At 48.4% G+C, this 22,038-nt stretch overlaps 1 protein-coding gene across 9 annotated transcripts in view; it reads right to left on the bottom strand.

Annotated features, from left to right (window-relative positions):
- KPNA1 (karyopherin subunit alpha 1) overlaps positions 1-22,038 on the bottom strand; it is a 145,777-nt gene that overhangs the window by 38,386 nt on the left and 85,353 nt on the right. For 5 of the 9 annotated variants that reach the window (XM_034787719.1, XM_034787711.1, XM_034787744.1 and 2 more), the window contains one exon: positions 16,160-16,285. The exons of 1 other annotated variant lie outside the window; for it this stretch is intronic. In XM_034787719.1, coding sequence (XP_034643610.1) covers positions 16,160-16,285 — 126 coding nt within the window. Of the gene's footprint in view, positions 1-1,526; positions 1,650-2,972; positions 3,170-16,159; positions 16,286-22,038 lie in introns of all 9 variants that reach the window. 3 more of the 9 variants (XR_004647882.1, XR_004647883.1, XM_034787733.1) reach the window with 1 other exon arrangement.

Raw genomic sequence — 22,038 nt, 5'->3', positions numbered from 1 at the left:
GAGGAACTATATATCAAATGCTCCATTGGCTGTTTACAAAAGAATTAGCAATACAAGCTACTCTTGTAGTTCAAGTAGTAAGAGTCTATGCTAGGGAATGGAAAGTGAAGGGATTCAAACCCTGGTACTTGCCTATGTGGGGCATGTTATGGTTGCATGTGATTCACACAGTGAGAAGACCTCACACAGGTTTTGTACTTAATTGTGACTAGTGATGACCCATGGCTTTGCCGCTCACATCTGTGATTTCATTGTAAATATGAGCGATGGTTGGCAAGTGTGTGTGTGTTGCGCTGGGAGATGTGTTGAATTGTGTCTGGTGCTGGCAGCGGGGTTGTGCTGAGAAATTTATATTGAATTGCACGGGTGGTGAATAAGTGGTGTGCTGTCCTGGGAGGCTAAAGTGTGTTTGGGATTATTGTATCTGCTTGCTGTGTGGGTGGTTGTGCAGATTTGTTTCAGGGTGGGGGGGAGGAGGGAGGTGCTGCAATGGGAGATGTGTTGATTTGTGTGGGTGGCGGTTATAGGTGTGGCAACTGGGTTAAGTAATCCATCATCTGTGCAGTCTCCCTCATACAACCAATGAAACTGCTGCATGCAAATTAGCTACAGAGTAAGAGCAGTGATTGGTTGAGTTATCTCTGATATCAACAATCAGGCTCTTGGCATGGCACAGATATAACATGACTTACTGTAACTGTACACTGCAAAAGTATAATTCATGAAGTCTAAATGGCTAAGAACTTAAAATTGGGATGGTAATAGAGCACAAAACGCAGTGATGATTCAACCTGGTGATATTCTGAACAGAAAGAGCCCTCAAACATTCTTGTAGCTGTTTTCATCCTTCACATTGACTCTATAGACATAACAGTCGTCAGTGTGATACAGAGTGACATTTCTGGAATCTTATTATATTAATTATCTGTAAACTATGGCGCAAGAATCCCCAAAATACATGCTTTTCACATTTCAGTCATTTGTTACACATTTTACTTGTGTAACCCACAGGTCAAACTGTATGTTGTGTTGCTCCCGCTGTGGGCCCCTCCATGCCCAATTCAGAAAATGAGTCTGTTATTACTCTTGGATTGATAGCCTTGTTCTTTAGCACAACTTAAAAAATTGTGTTTTTAAATTCTGGTGGTCCTTGGTTCAATTCCCAAGGTCGAACAAGACGGCATTTGACACATTTACACGTGTCACATACTGAGGGTTGACAGGTATGCTTTCATGGTGGCAGGGATGGAGTACCTAGAGGAAGGTGGAACAGAGTACATAGATCTGCTGGTGGAATACAGGTACTCTGCTGCTGCAGCCGCACCTAGCTTTATCCAGTTTCCAGAAGTCCAATGAGAAGCTATGGTGTGTTTCAGGATGTGTGTGATGACAGATCGACAGGTTACATCATCACTGATATAGATATATATATAGGGTTGCTCTTGGTATGATTACTTTCCGTAATTTTTAAATGGGAATAAAAGTTTATAAAAACATTTATCGAGGCATGTTATAGCCTCTCATACCCTTCAGAAGGGTCGACAGTCAGGATTGGCTTCAGCAGCGCAGTTTCTCCTTCTGATTCCCAGCCAGGTGCAGCTCCCCTTCTCCCTGACTCTGGGGAGCTATCCATTGAGGTACACCTAAAGCTGCATAAAAATTAAGAAATTAACAAACACAAACTATGCTTAATGACAGATAAGGTTGCATCTGGACACACCCCATCCACTGAAAACTTTAAAAGCATGGAAATAAAAAGGGGAAAAATTCTTGCATTCCTTTCCATCTTTATATTGCCTACAATGTTGTTGATAACACATCAGAACACTCCAAAAGGCATTCACTTCCCATCTCCAACATAAGACTGAACTATGACCTCATATACTGTTATATCAATTATACATATAGGTGCATGTGACTGTCACATTTCATGCATTTTGGAAGTTATTTACCTTAACACCGATGAAGTCAATGCTAAGGTTTTTTGATAGAGTGTTAGTTTGATGAAGTTGGTATAGGTATTGATTTTTGGTATCTTTTCAAGCTGGGAAGTGAAAGCCTTTGGAGTGTGTTACTGACCGTGTGGTAGGCAACATGAAAGTGGACACGAATGCCGGAGTCTTTCCTCTCAACTTCATATTTCCATGCTTTCAAGAATTTGGATGGATGGGATGTGTTCTGATGTCTTCTTAACTGTCACTAAATGTAGTTTTTGTTTGTTAATTAATATGGTTGAGGTAAAGCTGCTGGATGTTGGGTTTACTGAAACATTTAATTCTCTACTCAGTGTGCAACAGCAGAGAAGATTGCTAAAATATCCTGTTTTGCATTAAGAGAGGGATTACTTCTAGAGTGCTAGCAGAACTTTAATTAAGGGGTGTCTAAATGTTTCTAAGGCCTTGTTCATACTTAAAAAAATATTAGCCACCTGTTAAATCACACGTAAATTTGTACCAGTGCAGTTTAACCTGGTACACTGGTAATAAAGCTCTCCAGCACAACAAAGATGCATTCAGTTACTCGACTTTGTGAAAAATTCTCTTTTTAGCCTAAAAATTTCTAGGCCTGGTTTTTGCCCAAGGATGAATTTTTTGCAAAGTTTGCCCAAGAGTCAAATCCCATTAAGAACAAAGAAAATGAATAGGAACATTTTTACAATCTTTTCTTTAAAAATCAGGTCAGCAGTGTTTGCCTGAAACCCCAATCTCTATAAGCAGGTATTCTTGCTGGGAAAGAGTTATGTGAGTTTTGTTAATGGTGCAGTTAGCTCATTATCACATCTGGATAGAAAGTGAGGATAGAGTAGCTCTAGGTTGGACCCAAGGTGTAGGCTGAGCAGCCCTGTGGAAGGAAGCATTTGAGCAAGTAAACTTAGGGGGTGACGAGGAGGAGGTTTGTAATGCATTTTGTGTTTCACTGAGTTTCTTTTGTGAATAAAACCAAATCCCAAGAAGGGAATAATTTTAACTCACCACAAGTTGTGAGGGCTGTTTAAATCAAGCTGGAAAAGGGACAATTCTGTCTTATCTCTGAATTTTGATTTTAGGACAGCCTTCACAATGGGGTATTTCCTTGTCTCCATGACAACCACAGGCAGACCAGATCTTTGCTTGGAGTCTGGCCTATGGCTGCCCTTCAGGAAGATCTCTCCAAACGACAGCCTCCAAAGCTAAAAAATGTTTACTATAATAAAACTCAACTGAAACCATTTGCAGTAAAGCATTGACATGAAATTTAGGGATTTGGTAAAGAAACACACATTCTTTTCAAATATTACAAGTAAGCAAAAGCCAAAACCAACAAAACAAATTAATCAACCAAAAAACCCTTCACACTCAGGACATAATGCAATCCTCCAAGGAAGGTTCATCAATTTACACCTGTAGAATTGAAAAGGAACTTAAGGGTTATGGGGGCACCCTGTGCACCTAACACTCTTATACCAAACACAGCATCACCAAGGGTGAGGATGCTGATGTTATAGTATCAGAAGAAGTATGGATATGGAAGACCATGAAGTAGCCTTACAGATCTCCTCATAAAATGTGTGTGATCACTCTGCAACACCCCACCACCCACCCCAATTGCTGCTTTTTGCAGAGTGCATAGTAATGAGACGATCTGTACCTCAGACTTTTAATGCCTCTGCTATATACACCTTTATTCCTCTGCAGGCTCTGTTCACATCTAACATATGCATTTCTACTTCCTTAGGATATTTGAATTCAAGCAGAAGGGCAGCACTACCACCTCCTATTATATGAGGAAGATTGTGGTGCCTTGGAAATAGAGACGTAGCTAGTTCAAAGAACTATCATGTTTGATAAAACGTATAACTGAGAATTCACTGAGAGCATGCCAAAACAGTCTGGGACAAAGAATAATAAAGAATCCTTATTGAGGTTGCAGGAACAAACCATCCCGATGTGTAGAAAGAATAGTAAATATGGCAGGCAACCAGCTTGGCTTAACAGTGAAACCCTTGCTGATCTTAAAGACAAAAAAAAAAAAAAAAGCTTACAAGAAGTGGACGATTGGACAAATGACCAGGGAGGAGTATAAAAATATTGCTCAGGCTTGCAGGAGTGAAATCAGGAAGGCCAAATCACACTTGGAGTTGCAGATAGCAAGGGATGTTAAGAGTAACAAGAAGGGTTTCTACAGGTATGTTAGCAACAATATGGTCAAGGAAAGTGTGGGCCCCTTACTGAATGGGGGAGGCAACCCAGTGACAGAGGATGTGGAAAAAGCTAATGTACTCAGTGCTTTTTTTGCCTCTGTCTTCACAAACAAGGTCAGTTCCCAGACTATTGCACTGGGCAGCACAGTATGGGGAGGAGGTGACCAGCCCTCTGTGGAGAAATAAGTGGTTCGGGACCATTTAGAAAAGCTGGACGAGCACAACTCCATGGGGCCTTATGCACTGCATCCAAAGGTGCTAAAGGAGTTGGCAGATGTGATTGCGGAGCCATTGGCCATTATCTTTGAAAACTTATGGTGATCAGGGAAGGTCCTGGATGGCTGGAAAAAAGCTAATGTTGTGCCCATCTTTTAAAAAGGGAAGGAGGAGGATCTGGGGAACTACAGGCCAGTCAGCCTCACCTCAGTCCCTGGAAAAATCATGGAGCAGGTCCTCAAGGAATCAATTTTGAAGCATTTAGAGAAGAGGAAAGTGATCAGGAATAGTCAGCAAGGATTCACCAAGGGCAAGTCATACCTGACTAACCTAATTGCCTTCTATGAGGAGATAACTGGCTCTGTGGATGAGGGGAAAGCAGTGGACGTGTTATTCCTTGACTTTAGCAAAGATTTTGATACGGTCTCTCACAGTATTCTTGCCAGCACGTTAAAGAAATATGGGCTGGATGAATGGACTATAAGATGGATAGAAAGCTGGCTAGATCATTGGGCTCAACGAGTAGTGATTAATGGCTCCATGTCTAGTTGACAGCCGGTATCAAGCAGAGTGCACCAAGGGTCGGTCCTGGGGCTGATTTTGTTCAATATCTTCATTAAATGATCTGGAGGATGGCGTGGATTGCACCCTCAGCAAGTTTGCAGATGACACTAAACTGGGAGGAGTGGTAGATACGCTGGAGGGTAGGGATAGGATACAGAGGGAACTAGACAAATTAGAGGATTGGGCCAAAAGAAATCTGATGAGGTTCAACAAGGACAAGTGCAGAGTCCTGCACTTAGGACGGAAGAATCCCACACACTGCTACAGATTAGGGACCATGTGGCTAGGCAGCAGTTCTGTAGAAAAGGACCTAGGGGTTACAGTGGACGAGAAACTGGATATGAGTCAACAGGTGTGCCTTTGTGGCCAAGAAGGCTAACGGCATTTTGGGCTTTATAAGTAGGGGCATTGCCAGCAGATCGAGGGACGTGATCATTTCCCTCTATTCAGCATTGGTGAGGCCTAATCTGGAGTACTGTGTCCAGTTTTGGGCCCCACACTACAAGAAGGATGTGGAAAAATTGCAAAGAGTCCAGCGGAGAGCAACAAAAATGATTAGGGGGCCGGAGTACATGACTTATGAGGAGAGGCTGGGGGAACTACGATTATTTAGTCTGCAGAAGAGAAGAATGGGGGGGGGGGGGATTTGATAGCTGCTTTCAACTACCTGAAAGGGGGTTACAAAGAGGATGGATCTAGACTGTTCTCAGTGGTAGTAGATAACAGAACAAGGAGCAATGGTCTCAAGTTGCAGTGGGGGAGGTCTAGGTTGGATATTAGGAAAAACTTTTTCACTAGGAGGGTGCTGAAGCACTGGAATGGGTTAGCTAGGGAGGTAGTGGAATCTCCTTCCTTAGAGGTTTTTAAGGTCAGACTTGGCAAAGCCCTGGCTGGGATCATTTAGTTGGTGATTGGTCCTGCTTTGAGCAGGGGGATTGGACTAGATGACCTCCTGAGGTCCCTACCAACTCTGATATTCTATGTCGACTGGGTATGACACTTTCAGTGAGAAGAGGAAGAGATCTGCCAACTGTGAAGCTGAAAGGTGGATATTAAGATATGTAGATCAAGAATCTGCATATTGCCAGAGGACCAATATGTGTGACGAACCTCAGGATTCTGTTATATGACAGTTATGAGAGATTCTCACGGGTTTCTTATAATGCAGTATGACTGCTTTCCCATGCTCAAACCATCATGTACAAACACTAGAATGTCCTTTGTCCTGATAATGGATTCCCCGTAAAGTCATCTAAACTCAAGTGATACATAGACATTATTTGTGAATTTCCTCAGAGATGCTAGGAAGATGTTTATCATCTTCTTAAAGTAAGTGACTTTGTTTCCTTACTCTCAGCTTCCCTGATAATGGATTGGACAACACTGGATATTGGTTTAGGATATGTCCCTGTTGCACTATGTTTTTTCGTTATGTGTTGAGAGTTTGAGAGGAGGTTCCAGTTAAAGATAGGGGATCACAGCCTCTGCTTTTGCATGTCTTCCTCACATCTCTCATCCACACCTCTTCTGGTTTTCCAATTGGACCTGAATGCAAATAGGTTTCCAGCCTGGTCTGGGAGGCACCTAAAGGCTAGATGATCTAGAGTGCATTCCCTTGTGTCTTGCTGAGCCAGCTGAACCTGTCTTTTCTTCTTGATGTAGAACCCTGGGTAATCGACTGAGAGCTTTTGCCAAGGACATGAATAAGACAGTGCTGAAGATTTTTGACTTTCTTAACAACGATATACACACCGCTATTCTGAAGAATCATGTGCTGGAAATGGAGACGTGAAGTTGATGGTCCAGGATTATACTCAACCTGGGCTGTAATTGCCCCTTCCACTTATTCACTCAAAGCCATGTCTCTGAAGATTTTTCGCAATGGCTGCTGGACCCAACATAACATGAGAAGGTTGTCTAGACAAGAGTAGATATGTATCCATTTCACTTGAAGGGAGGGACAAAATGGCAATTTGTGAATATCCATGTAGAAATTTAGTACCTCCCTTCTGGACATTTTGGAAAATGCTTCTTGTAACAGAAGCTAAGTTATCTATGGTGACTCTCCCTGATTAGATGTTCAGTAGATCGCTAGGAGGTGTATTTTCGTATTCTTATTGCTATAATAATGGATTTAAGTATTTCCACCTAGAATACTGATCTCCTTAAGGACATGTTGACATCCGAGATCTAAAGTTGGTTGCATGCCAGTTTCTCTTTGAATCACAAAAAATCTTGTGCATTGTCCAAAGTATCTGTCTCTGCATGGAATTGGTTCTGTTGTTTCAATGTCTAGGAGATGGACTATTGCACTCTCCATCCTGTGATGGTATGAATGGTTTCACTGATGTGTTGGTTTACTTTAACTTACTTTGGGGAAAAGGTAAGCTTGTCCCTCGGACAATGAGCTAATTCTACTGACTTCGCTAGTCTTCAAGTACCTGAAGTGGTTTACTTTCAGGTAACGGCCCACCCTGAAGTGCCCCTCATGGGGGGAAGGGGTGAGGAAATCTGCTCAGACTTGGGAAACCCCAAACAAAAGAAACTTTTGGGGTTGGATGGTTTTCCAGAGAATCAGACTCTTGCTCTTCCTATTACCAGGAAAGGCAGCAATGGCATCCTCCTACCACATAATCTCTATGCTAGAACCTGGAGGAGCAGTGGCTTCAAACACCTGCCGAGATAAGACAGTCTGAAGATTCTCTCTCACTGGAAGCGTAGACAGACTTATCCCCTTGTCTACAGCCTCAGTGTCTACTTTGTCTCTATGCTCTCCTCGAAGAGCTTACCAACAAAAAAATGAGAAAGATATCAGATTTTAGCTTGCAATTCCCGTTTCTTCAGGTGGAGCCATAGGCCCCTAAGATGTGTCTTTGATAATTTTGAATGTACGATACAGCAAACTGGAGTCAGGTAAAGCACCAGTCCCGAAAATGTTGCTTGGGAAATCTAGTTTAAAACAGAGTTTATGCAGGGTTGTTTTTTTTGCTGATGCTCACAATGGGCTCCTTATTGACTACAGAACAGCACAATAGGAAACTGCAGGCAAAACTCTCAGGATTCAAACTACTGCATCCATGTTTAGTCTGAATGATCTTATTCTCCTCTGTAGGTTTGGTGGGAATACTCCTTCAGCTGATCTGACTACGGAAGCCATAGCAGGCTTCTGGCCTGGTCTCAGAGGAGGGAGCTTCCATGCAGCCTGCTCAACTGTCTCAGCATGGACCTCATCCACATACAGCCTACGATCTGGTTTCACCACCACCTGCTGTCTGCCATTTCTGATGGGGGAGAAGCTGAAAGTGCTGTCCTTCAAACCGTCTTCAGAAAGAAAGGTGTTTCCACCCAAAACCCTACTTTCTTTTGAGGGCAACTACACCTGTATTTCCCCTTAGTGGTTCAGCAAGGGCACCCACTCTCAGGGTCCCCTGGCTGCCACCTCTCATGGGTTGAGACCCATATCTCTCTCCCTTCTGATTAGAGTATTCCCTGCCTTCTCTTTGTTATTCCCAGCAAAAGATAGTCTGCCTAAACAGGCCTGTTTGTTTCACCCCTCAGAGATGGTACACAGTGTAATTGCCAACAGTTATAAATTACCACCCAGCACTTCCTATGCAAGCCTATTTTATTCTTAAGGTAAAAACCATTACAGAGAAAACATATTAAAATAATAAAAACCTATACGCATACTAATAAACTTACCAGAGATCACCCCAATTGCCTCCAACATATGCTCTTCCAGGTGAGTCTTTCAAACACAAAAGGGGGTGGTCAACAAGTCCATAGAATCATAGAAGATTAGGGTTGGAAGAGACCTCAGGAGGTCATCTAGTCCAACCCCCTGCTCAAAGCAGGACCAACACCAACTAAATCATCCCAGCCAGGGCTTTGTCAAGCCGGGCCTTAAAAACCTCTAAGGATGGAGAGTCCAGAACAGACTCAGCTCAGAACTAGCATACCCATGAAAAGTTTAGTCCACCTTTATACAGTTCAGGGATCTCTGATCTGGAGTTTCCAGGAGCAGGTAATCAGTATATAATGGGTTCTTCTCCTCAGGGGATAGCTTCAAAAGGCCTCCTAGAAAACGGACTTCACACATATTGTCCCAACAGTCCTCTGACGTTCCTAACATTTACATTAGTCGTGTCCCTAGAAAAGTTGCATACAATCCTACAATAACACAAACAATTGTGTTTTTAATACAATGGACCCCAGAGGTATTAAACCTAATTGAATAAAGTGAAATTTAATTCAATAAAGTTTATTCAGGATACTGCAGGAAATTGCCATTTGTCACAGGCAGTTTTGAGACAAAAACCTCAAAGCCAACGAGGAAACTTGAGACGTTTAGTTTAAAATATTTTTTAAATCCTGTGAAAGCTCTGCCACAAAGTGAGACCTGCAGTCTGTTACAAGTGCAGATTGGAGGCAGACAATTCTGGAAAGTTCTTCCTGAGGGACAACCCTAACCCAGGCTCAAAGCCACCAAAATCACCAGAGTAAACACAACTATGCTGACAGAAGAGTGCATCTGTCACCATAGTGGATGTTGTTTGAGAAGGTGGTATTATTGTGCCACCAGGACTTATCCTCCTATTGGTATATGCTGTGATTACATTGGGGCGGGGGGGGGGGGGGTGTCTATACCAGCATAGACATGCTTTGCCAGCACAGCCTCTGTAGAGTAGACATGGCCTTTAAATGAAATTTGTTCCTACACTGAGCACTGAAGACAGCATGGTAAAAGAGTTACCTTTTCCGTAACTGGCGTTCTTCGAGATGTGTTGCTCATGTCTATTCCACAATAGGTGTGCGTGCTCGCCACATGCACCAGTGTCGGAAGTTTTCCCCCTAGCAGTACCTGTAGGGGAGCGCCCTAACGACTCCTAGAGTGGCGGCTGCCTGGTGCAGTATAAGGGGAGCTGCGCGCTCTCCCCACCCTCAGTTCCTTCTTGCCAGACAACTACGGCAGAAGGGAAGGAGGGCGGGATGTGGAATAGACATGAGCAACACATTTCGAAGAACACCAGTTACGGAAAAGGTAACGGTCTTTTCTTCTTTGAGTGATTGCTCATGTGTAATCCACAACAGGTGATTCCAAGCTATATCTGTTGGAGGTGGGTAGGAGTTCACAAATTCTTGGGATGGAGCACAGCCCTGCCGAACGCAGCCTCTTCTCTGGTCTGGGAGACTATCGCATAATGCGAGGTGAACGTGTGAACGGAAGACCATGTGGCAGCCATGGAAATGACCTGAATGGGGACATGGGCTAAAAAGGCAGCAGATGAGGCTTGCGCCCTAGTCGAGTGTGCCCTTACAATCGACGGCAGAGGGATTCCTGCCAGGTCATAACAGGTATGGATGCACGATCCAGTTGGAGAGCCGCTGAGTGGAGATCGGCTGACCTCCCATGCATTCAACCGAGGAGATGAACAGCTGTGAAGACTTCCTGAATGGTTTAGTCTGTTCCGGGTAAAAGGCCAGAGCCTGTCTCATATCCAGAGTATGGAGGCGGCACTCCTCCCTGGACACATGGGGCTTGGGGCAGAGGACCGAAGGAAAACGTCCTGACCCATGTGGTAGGCGGAGACCACCTTCGGGGGGAACGAAGGATGTGCACGGAGCTGGACCTTATCCTTATGGAACACTGTGTATGGGGGCTCAGAGGTCAGGGCCCTGAGTTCCAAGACCTGTCTAGCTGATGTGATCGCCACCAGGAAGGCTACCTTCCACGACAGGTGCGACCAGGAACATGTAGCTAATGGCTCAAAGGTGGGACCCGTCAACCGGGCCAGCACCAAGTTTAGGTCCCATTGGGAGCCTAACTTATGGGAAGAGACGATTCAATCCCTTAAGGAATCGGCCAATCATAGCGTGGGAGAATACCGTGTGCCCCTGCACCAGCGTGTGGAAGGCCGATATGGCCACCAAATGCATCTTGGCGGATGAGGATGCCAGGCCTTGGGCTCTAAGGTGAAGGAGATAGTCTAAAATGAGCTGGATTATGGCAGCCAAGGGGGAAAACGTCCTGCTCAGCCACCCATCGGGAAAACCAAGACCACTTTGCCAAGTAGGCTCGATGCATGGAGCGTCGCCTGCTTTCCAAGAGGACATGCTGAACCCCTTCTGAGCATGTCCTTTCCTCCCGGCCTAACCATTGAGCAGCCACGCCGTGAGGTGGAGTGCCACTAGGTTGGGATGTAGGAGGCAGCCCTGGTCCTGGAAGACCAGATCCGGGCGGGATGGCAACAGCCCTGGCAGGGTAACCGCCAGGCTCATGAGGGTCCTGTACCAATGTTGCCTGGGCCACGCCAGGGCAATCAGGAGGACCCAGGCCCTGACCGTCTTTATCTTTTCCAAGACCTTGCCGATCACTGGGAATGGGGGGAAGGCATAGAGAAACTGGACTGACCAGGATAGGAGGAAGGCATTGGGGATAGCGCCCAGTCCCAGCCCCGCCCCCAGAGCAGAACTAGGGACATTGACAGTTCTGCCAAGTCGCGAACAGGTCCACCTGGGGAGTTCCCCACTCTTGGAAAAGTCTGTGCACCACCTCTGTGTGGAGAGACCACTCGTGCTGAGAGGAGAAGTCCCGGCTCAAGCGATCCGCCCGCGAGTTCCAGGTGCCCGGTAGGTGGTAGGCCTGGAGGCAAATGTCGTGGGCTATACAGAAGTCCCACAGCCTGAGGGCTTCCAGGCAGAGGGCAGAGGATCGTCCCTGACTTGCCTGTTGATGTAAAATATCAAGGCCGTGTTGTCCATGAGAACCCTGACCACCCTGCCCTCCAGGTGCGAGCGGAAGGACACACACGCCAGCCAGACCACCCTGAGTTCCTTGATGTTTATGTGGAAGGCCAGGTCCTGAGCAGACCACAGAGCTTGGGTCTGAATGTCCCCCAAATGGGCTTCCCCACCCCAGGTCCAATGCATCAGACACCAGTTCCATCGATGGGGGCTTGCATCTGAATGGAACCCCTCGGAGCATGATTCCAAGGGAGGACCACCATTGTAGGGAGATGATCACCGGCTCAGGCACAGTGAGGACCTTGTCCATTATGTCTGGGGCCTGGGAAAACATCGAGGCCAACCAGAGCTGGAGGGGCCTCATCCTGAGTCTGGTGTGGTGAACCACATATGTGCACGCCGACATGTGTCCGGTGATAGGGAGGCCCTGTCCGACGTGGTGTCCAGAACTACCCCGATAAACTCTATGCGTTGTACTGGGACTAATGTGGACTTGGTGTTGTTCACCAACAGGCCCAGAGTGGTGCACGTGGACAGGAGTGCCACGTGATCCCGCACCTGTGACCAAGAGCTGTCCTTGACCAGCCAGTCATCCAGATAGGGGAAGATCTGGACCCCATGGCATCTGAGGTAGGCCGCTACTACCGACATACACTTTGTGAATACCCTGGGGGCAGTGGACAGGCCAAACGGGAAGACCGTAAATTGGTAGTGTTCCTGCCCAACCGTGAAACGGAGGAAGTGCCCGTGCCCCTCGAATATATGGATGTGGAAGTACGCGTCCTGCAGATTGAGGGCGGCGTACCAGTCCCCGGGATCCAGGGAGGGGATGATGAAGGCCAGAGAGACCATGCGGAACTTGAGCTTCACCATGAACTGGTTCAGGCCTCGCAGGTCCAGGATAGGCCTGAGCCCCCCTTTGGCCTGCGGGATAAGGAAATAGCAGGAGTAGTACCCCTTGCATATGAACTCCGCTGGCACCACTTCCACCACTCCGAGGCCCAGGAGCCGCCCCACCTCCTGCTCGAGCAGAGCCTCGTGAGAGGGGTCCCCCAGGAGGGACAGGGACAGAGGGTGGTTGGGCGGGGTAGAGGTAAACTGGGATGGTGTCGCCCCGGGAGATGGTGCTGAGGACCCATTGGTCTGAGGTCAGCCGCAACCACTCCGGGAGAAAAGCACACAACTGATTGGAGAAGGGAAGCTTTATTGTGGGTGGATCCCTGATACGAACTGGTAGGTCACCCCCGGGCGTCCTGTCAAAACTGCCGTTTCTCCGCCTGTTTGCCCTTGGAGGACCCAGGCTAGGGGGCGGACCGAGACTGCCTCTACGGGCATTTCTTATAGTCCCGCAACTTTTTATAAGAGGGCTCGTATTTAGCGTGGGTGGCCTGCTGCGGCTTAAACTTAGGTCTAGCCGGAGCCAGAACATAGAGGCCAAGAGTCTTAAGCGTAGTGCAGGAGACTGAGGCCATGCGGTTTTATGTCCGTCTGTTCCACAAACGGAGCCTTGCCGTCAAACGGGACATCCTGCACCTCACTGAACAGCCCAGACAGCAAAAGCCACAATGCCCTTCTCATGGACACCGCAGAGGCCATGTCAGCCACATCCAATGCTGCCTGCAGGGTTGCCCTGGCAGCCGCTGTACCCTCCTCCACCAGAGCTTTGAACTCCTTCCTGTCACGCTCATGGAGGGAGTCCTTGAATTTGGGCAGAGAGCCCTACAGATTGAACTCATACCGACCCGAGAGAGCTTGACTGTTTGCCACCCGTAACTGAAAACTCAACGAATAAATTTTTCTCCCAAATGAATCCAGCCTCCTTGAGTCTTTATTTTTTGGAGTAGGGGCTGGTTGGCCCTGCCGCTCCCTGTGGTTGACTGACTCCACCACCAGGGAGTTAGGGGCAGGGTGGGTGTATAGATATTCATGCCCCTTGGCGGGCACAAAGTATTTGCGCTCTGCTCTTGCCCCCCATCTCAAAGAGGAGGCCGGGGTTTGCCCCAAGGCATTTTAAATTTTTGCCACCCCTTCGTGAAGTGCCAGGGCCACCCTGACAGGTACTGAGGCAGATAAGATGTTGAAGAGGGAGTCCGAGGGCTCCTCCACCTCCTCTGCCTGAAGGTTGAGGTTTGATGCCACCCTTTTCAATAGTTCCTGGTGGGATTGAGAGTCCTCCTGCAGGACGGAGGGAGGAGTGGCTGTAATCGCCACATCAGGGGAGAGTGAGGAGGTGGGCGCGGTATTTTGCATGTCCACCGGCACCGGAGGATCCACCACTTGATTGCTCTCCGGGCACAGCGCCAAAGAAGCACGTCTCACTGCCTCCGTCCTTGGGAGGCTGGGAGAAGGAGGCCAACGGCCATTCCGGAGGCTGCGTCAGGGGCCATGGGGCCCACTGGTACCACTGTGCCGGCCATAGAGCCCGGTGCCACTGCACCTGCTGTGGCACCGGTGGAGCAGGCTGTTCGGCCTGGCTGGCCTGTCCCATCGATCGACGACTAGGAAGGGAGGCCTGGCTGGCGTATGCCCTGCTGCTGTCCCTGGACCGGAAGGAGCGGCGGTGCTGGGAGTGGTGCCAACCATGAGATCGTGACCCTGACGTGGAAGAACGGTACCGCTGGTAGCAGCTGCTCCGCGATCAGCTCCGGGACAGCGATCGACGCCCAGGAGTGCGGGAGCAAGATGACGAACAGGAACGCGTCAATGTTCATGTTGTGACTGGCTCTGATAGGTCCTCATCTCCGAGGGGCTTCGATGGCATCTGCCTCAGTCTCGTCGGTGTCCGCTCCTCGAGGCAGAGCGGTGCCTGGAGTCTTTGTCAGTCGGAACCAAACTGAACAACCTGGTGGGGGTCGACTACGCATGGGACGGTTGCTGAGTGGTGAACGGCGTCGGGAACATTCCCTCAACTGTGACCGGTACCGAGTTGGGTGGCGACTGTGGAGATCCCAGCGGTGGCTTGCCTCTGGACTGCGGAGCCAGCATTGGCAGTGCCTCTGGTACTGGCATGGACATAATGTCCTGGGCCCGCTTGCAGGGCCTCCGGCACGGAGGGCATCCGGACATCCGGGGAAGCCTGCTCCAAATGGGCCAGGCTACTCCACTCAACCTGAGTCGGAGGCCTGGAGGCTGATGGGGACCAAGAACTGCCCAACATGGGTCTAGACTCTCCCCCTGTTTTGCCCCGGTGCCGTGGCAGAGAAGGCCTCTTCTTAGCCTTCTTGGCATGCCCTGCAGACAGGGAGCAGCGCCGACTGGTAGATGGTGCCAGGGGGTCGCCGCGCCGACATCACGGTACCCGGTGCCAATTCGGAGTGACCCCAGCTCCGGCATGCCAACGCTGACCCCATCAGGATGGCCCAGAGCTGAATGTCTCTCTCTCTTTTGGTCCAAGACTTGAATGACTTGCAAATTTTGCAGCGATCGCTGAGATGGGTTTCATCCAAACAGTGTAAACAGTCCGCGTGCGGATCACTCACTGGCACGGGTCACCTACAAGTGTCGCATGACTTAAAACCCGGGGCATGGGGCATGCCCGGCTCGGGCGCATTAAACTAAACTAAACTAATCAAACTACTTTAATTACAAGTACTACTACACTGAACGAACAAGAGTTCTGGAGGAGAGCTGCAGACAAGCTGGAACAGAGCAGTTCCGAAGCTCCTTCACTGGCGGCAAGAAGGAACTGAGGGTGAAGGGAGCGCACAGCACCCCTTATACTGCACCATGGAGGCGCCACTCCAGGGGTCGCGGGGGGCGCTCCCCTACGGGTACTGCTAGGGGAAAAACTTCCGGCACCGGTGCACATGGCAAGCATGCACACCTATTGTGGAATACACATGAGCAATCTCTTGAAGAAGAATAAAAGTTGAGAGTCAGGGAGGAGAAGTCCTCAGTTTGAGGATCAGTGCTTTTCAATATCTTGCTAAAAACTGTTTTTGATTTTAGTTGATCTGGATAGGCTAAAACGAGGTACAATGGGAATGTAGACAAGAAGAAATTAAGTATTTGACACAGTAGATTTCCAGATTAAGTGGTGAAGTAAAGAAGTGTTTGTGTGTTTAACCAAAATTTGGCTGAGTATCTAACCACACTGGGTGTTGAGGGGATGAGCTCACAGGGGATTAGTGGTTTTTGTTTTATTTGCTGATCGGGCTTTCCTCCAGATTTTTTGTAGCAATGTTGTTTTCTTGCATTTAATAGCATTTTGCTTTCTTCTGGCATAACATTTCCTCCTGTCTCAAGTGTTTGAATTTGGGGGGGGAAAAAAAAAAAAAAAAACACCTTTAAAATGTTTTAAGCTAACAAATTCCATAGCAGAGATGGCAGCATTGTTAAAGCCTTCCACAAATATAGGCTGGTCATATATAAACTGTAATTGCAATGCCACCTGGTGGGCATTCCTCCTAGACTGAAAGACAAAGATCACTAAAGGAACATAGCTGGGTAAGTTACCTGGATCTGTGCTCTGTTTCCAGCTGTAATGTTGGATATTGTCCAACATGCCTCCTTTTTGATAGACTCCTTAGGGCTGCTCAGCAAGTGCAATAAACTTTGCAGAGCTGAGCAATTCAGAATTACCTGAAGAGAGAGACAGAGAGAGACACACACACCTTAGACTGTGTCCAGAAAAGACAGCCATTTGAACACAGGTGGGGAGGGATAGCTCAGTGGTTTGATCACTGGCCTGCTAAACCCAGGATTGTGAGTTCAGTCCTTGAGGGGGCCACTTGGGGATCTGGGGCAAAATCAGTACTTGGTCCTGCTAGTGAAGGCAGGGGGCTGGACTCGATGACCTTTCAGGGTCCCTTCCAGTTCTAGGAGATAGGTACATCTCCATATTATAAATAAAAAAAAAAATCCCTAAAAGGGAAGATCACCACCAACATTTATCTAGCACTTTTCACCAGATGTTCGCAGAATGTTTCACAAAACAGTAATTAATCCCCTTGTTAAGTAAATAAGTGTTGTCCTCATTTTATGGACAGGGAAACTGATGCACAGAGAAATTAAGTGATTCAGTGCAGGGACCATGTGTTTAATACATATTTATACAGCACCTAGCACAATGTGAGGTCCTGGATCCAAATGTGGCCCTAATGAACATGAAGGAGGTTTTGTTTTTTGTTTTTATTGGTTTTCTTTTTGCACTGAGACTCCTTAAATAGACAGGCTCTGCATTTCTTTGGCTCTCTAGTTCCCTGCTTCACTGTCTCAGCCTGTGAGGCCTGGTCCACACTATAACCGACTCCTGGATTCCAGTTGTGAACACCAAGATTCCCCCCAGAATGGATTTCTGTGACCGAGTTATATACGAAAGAAACTGGTTGTTAAATACAACAATGTTAACATAACCCTCAGATACGGGCTATAAACAATGCACTGTGACAATTAGAAAGATCACACAACTGTCTCAAGTACTACTTCTGTTAAACTGAAACAGAATGTTTCTGGTTGCTATTAACTGGTCTTCCTACCTGAACTCAGTATTATGAAACTGAAGAAGATATATCAAAATGATGTATTCTCATACACGATATGTCATCAGTGAACTAATGAACTCATTACTGGGTTAGGAAAAGACAGTTAGCTTTTCCGTAACTGGTGTTCTTTGAAATGTGTTGCTCATGTCTATTCCACAGTAGGTGTGCGTGCTCGCCACGTGCACCGGTGCCAGAAGTTTTCCCCCTAGCAGTACCAGTGCGGGGGAGCGCCTCCCATGACCCCTGGAGTGGCGCCTGCCTGGTGCAGTATAAGGGGAGCTGCGCGCTCTCCCCACCCTCAGTTCCTTCTTGCCAGACAACTACGGCAGAAGGGAAGGAGGGCGGGATGTGGAATAGACATGAGCAACACATCTCGAAGAACACCAGTTACGGAAAAGGTAACTGTCTTTTCTTCTTTGAGTGATTGCTCATGTGTATTCCACAGTAGGTGATTCCAAGCTATACCTATTGGAGGTGGGTAGGAGTTCACAAGTTCCTGGGACAGAGTACCGCCCTGCTGAACCTGGCATCATCCCTGGTTTGGGAGACTATCGCATAGTGCGAGGTGAACGTGTGAACCGAAGACCACGTGGCTGCCCTACAAATGTCCTGTATAGGTACGTGGGCCACGAAGGCAGCCGACGAGGCCTGCGCCCGCATCAAGTATGTCCTCACAATGGGCAGTGGCGGGACACCCACCAGCTCGTAACGGGAGTGGATGCACGAAATGATCGAGTTGGAAAGCCACTGCGTGGAAATCGGCTGGCCCCTCGCGCGCTCAGCCGAGGCGATGAACAGTTGCAAGGACTTTCTGAATGGCTTGGTTCGCTCAGAAAGTAGAAAGCCAGAGCCCGCCGCACATCGAGCATGTGGAGACAGCGCTCCTCACTAGTTGCGTGAGGCTTGGGGCAGAGGACTAGTAGAAAAATGTCCTGACTCATGTGGTAGGCAGAGACCACCTTCGGAAGGAACGCGGGGTGTGGGCGGAGCTGGACCTTGTCCATATGAAAGACCGTATATGGCGACTCGAAGTTCAGGGCTCTGAGCTCCGAGACCCACCCGGCCAATGTGATAGCAACCAGGAAGGCCACGTTTCACGAGAGGTGAGACCAGGAACACGTGGCTAACGGTTCAAACAAGGGGGCCCCGTAAGACAGGCCAGCACCAGATTCAGGTCCCATTGTGGGACCAGGGGCTTAGAATACGGGTAAAGCCGGTCCAAACCCTTAAGCAACCGGCTGGTCATAGCATGGGAGAACACACTGTGTCCTTGCACTGGGGGATGGAAGGCCGATATGGCCACCAGGTGCACCGACTAACGAGGGTGCCAGGGCCTGGGCCCTCAGGCGGACGAGGTAATCAAGGATAAGCTGGATCGGGGCGGCCAGTGGGGACACACCTTGGTCTGTCGCCCACCTCGAAAACCGAGACCACTTTGCCATGTAGGAGCGGCGAGTGGAGGGCCGTCTACTTTCGAGGATGCGCTGAACCTGTGCTGAGCATGCCCTTTCCTCGCCACATAGCAACTGAGCAGCCACGCCGTGAGGTGAAGAGCTGCCAGGTTGGGGTGGAGGCAGTGGACCTGGTCATGAGAGAGCAGGTCTGGGCAGAGCGGCAACAGCCATAGTGGAGCCACCGCCAGGCCCGAGAGGGTTCCGTACCAGTGCTGCCTGGGCCACGCCAGGGCAATGAGGACGACTCTGGCTTTGTCCATCTTTATTTTCTCTGGGACCCTGCTGATCAGCGGGAACGGGGAAAAGGCATAGAGAAGCTGGCTTGATCAGGACAGGATAGAGGCAGCAGAGATAGGGCCCCTTCCTAGGCCCCCCCTGGAGCAGAACCGAGGGCATTGTCGGTTCTGCCGGGTCGCGAACAGGTCCACTTGGGAAGTTCCCCACCTTTGGAAGAGCTGGTGGTCCACTTCCGGGTGTAGAGACCACTCGTGCTGAGAGAAGAAGTCCTGGCTCAAGCGATCCACCCTCACGTTCCGGGCACCCAGCAGGTGAAAGGCTTTTAGGTGGATGTTGTGGGCTATACAGAAGTCCCACAGACTGACGGCTTCGTGGCAGAGGGCAGAGGATCAGGCCCCGCCTTGCCTGTTGATATAGAACATCGAGGCTGTGTTGTCCATGAGAACCCTGACCACCTTGCCCTTCAGGTGTGAGTGGAAGGCCATACATGCCAGCCGCACAGCTCTGAGTTCCTTGACGTTTATGTGAAGGGTCAGGTCTTGCAGAGATCACAGGCCTTGGGTCTGAAAATTCCCCACATGGGCCCCCCAGCCCAGGTCCGATGTATCGGACACCAGCTCCAACAATGGGGCCCTGTCCCTGAACAAGACCCCTTGGAGCATGTTCCTGCGGTGGTGGTCCGCAGCAAGCGAGGTGATCACCGAGTTCGGCACGGTGAGGACCTTGTCCGTTCTGTCTGTGGCCTGGGAGAACTGCGAGGCCAGCCAGAGCTGGAGGGGCCTCATCCCGAGTCTGGCGTGGCAGACCATATACATGCACGCTGACATGTGATCTAGCAGCTGCAGGCAAGCCCTGGCTGTCATCACCGGGAACCTTGCGATCGAGTCGAACTTGGGTTTTGCCGGAGCAGGGACATAGAGACCCAAGGTCTGGAGGGTCGTGCGGGAATCTTTCATGCCGTGCAGCCTTGCATCTGTCTCCTCCACAAACAGCGCCTTCCTGTTGAAAGGGAGATCCTGCATGGACGATTGCGCTTCGCTGGATAGCCCAGAGAGCAGGAGCCATGACACCCGTCTCATGGACACCACCGAGGCTATGGACCGAGCGGCCGTGTCTGTTGCATCCAAAGCGGCCTGCAGGGATACACTTGTGGTCGCTGCCCCTTCCTCCATGAGCATCTTAGACCAGGGGTCTCCAAACTACGGCCCGCGGGCTGGATACAGCCCATGGCTTCGATTTGTCCGGCCCCCCAACCAACATCGCATCGGGCGGCGGGACCCCGGCTGGCAGGAGCCTGCGGCAGGAATCCCAGAGCAGCGGCGGGCTGAGCAGCTCAGCCCACCACCGCTCTAGGGTTCCCGCCGCGGGCACGTGCCAGTCTGTCTCAGCCTGCTGCCAGCCTGGGTTCCTTCACCCAGGCCAGCAGTGGGTGCTGGGTGGGGTCAGTGGCGGGACCCCGGCTGGCAGGAGCCTGTGGCGGGAACCCCAGAGCAGCAGCGGAACTTCATGATGTCACTGCATTCCTGCCAGGGTCGCAGAGCCAATGAGCACACAGTAGGTAGGTTAGTAGCGGCAGAAGGAACCGGATGTATGATAAGTCATTGTTGTTTCCCTCAGTTTTTGTCTTAGCGCGTATCAGACTAGTGACAAACGTATATTCGTTATGTTTAAGTCCATTGCTATTGGGGCAATTATGTTGGGAAAAGGACAGAAGAGAAAGGTTGATTCTGAATGTCGCGTGCTTAAAGAACAATGGAGTGTGGACTATTTCGGTATCAAATCAGGTAGTAAAGCATTGTGTTTAATATGTAACGAAACTATTGAAGTGCTAAAAGAATACAACATTCATAGACATTATGAAACCAAGCACTTGTCGAACTACTCTCAATTTATGGGAAAGCTACGTTCAGATAAATTAGAATCTATGAAACGTGGCTTATCATCACAACAGTTTATATTTAAGAAGAAGAAAACAGAGAACGAAGCTGCAACGAGGGCCAGCTTCTGAGTGGCACACCTATTAGCAAAATGAGGAAAACCATTTACTGGTGGCGAGCTAGTTAAAATATGTATGATTCAAGCAGCTGAAGAAATATGCCCAGAAAAAGTAGATTTATTTAAGACAATTAGTCTTTTGGTGAACACAGTTGCTCGCAGAATCGAGGACATTGGCAGTAATATAATTTTCCAGCTGAATGAAAAGGCTAAGAAGTTTGAGTGGTTTTCCCTCGTACTTGACCAGTCAACCGATGTTTCCAATACTTTGCAGCTGCTGCTGTTTATTCGCTGTGTTGGCAGTAATTTTGAAGTTTCGGAAGAACTAGCTTCTGTGCATAGTATGCATGGAACAACCACAGGTGAAGAGATTTTCAAAGAAATTGAAAAGTCACTTTCTCAAAACAACCTGCAATGGAAACAACTGAAGTGTGTTACAACCAATGGCAGTAGACACATGTGCGGTTCAAAAAAAGGTTTGGTTGGACAAATCTACAAAGCTTTGTGAAAGTGTGGGCTGTCCCAAGCCTATGATTTTTCATTGCATTCTTCATCAGCAAGCATTGTGCAGGAAATATTTGGATTTGTCATGTGTTATGGAACCTGTAGTTTCAACCGTGAATTTCATTTACTTGCATGGACTTAACCATAGTCAGTTCCAAGCATTTCTAGTGGAAATAGAATCAGAATATCATGATTTGCCCTACCACACTTCAGTTCGATGACTTAGCTGTGGAAAGTTTGTGTCGTGATTTTTCAAGCTTAAAACTGAAATTGAAATGTTCTTAAATAAAAAACAACCACCTCTACCTTTACTCACAAACAGTGAATGGCTCTGGAAATTAGCTTTTTTCGTAGACTTTACCAAGCACATGAATGACTTCAATCTTAGACTACAAGGGGAAAACGGGCTTATCTGTGACATGTACTCCCAGGTGAAAGCATTCAGGCAAAAACTAGTTCTTTTCGAGTCCCAACTGATGAGGGACTGCTTTGCTCATTTTACATGTTGTGAAAAGTTCAACCAAGAAACTGAATCACAATTCCCAACTAGGTTTGCACAAGAAATCATTTCTGATCTGAAACTACAATTCCAGGAGCGTTTCTCTAACCTTGATGTGAATGCAGGAGAAATATGGATCTTCCAAAACCCATTTGATTGCGA

The sequence above is a fragment of the Trachemys scripta genome, chromosome 1 (assembly GCF_013100865.1).
Source record: "Trachemys scripta elegans isolate TJP31775 chromosome 1, CAS_Tse_1.0, whole genome shotgun sequence".
NCBI classification, from domain to species: domain Eukaryota; kingdom Metazoa; phylum Chordata; order Testudines; family Emydidae; genus Trachemys; species Trachemys scripta.
This window is presented reverse-complemented; position numbering and strand designations above follow the sequence as displayed.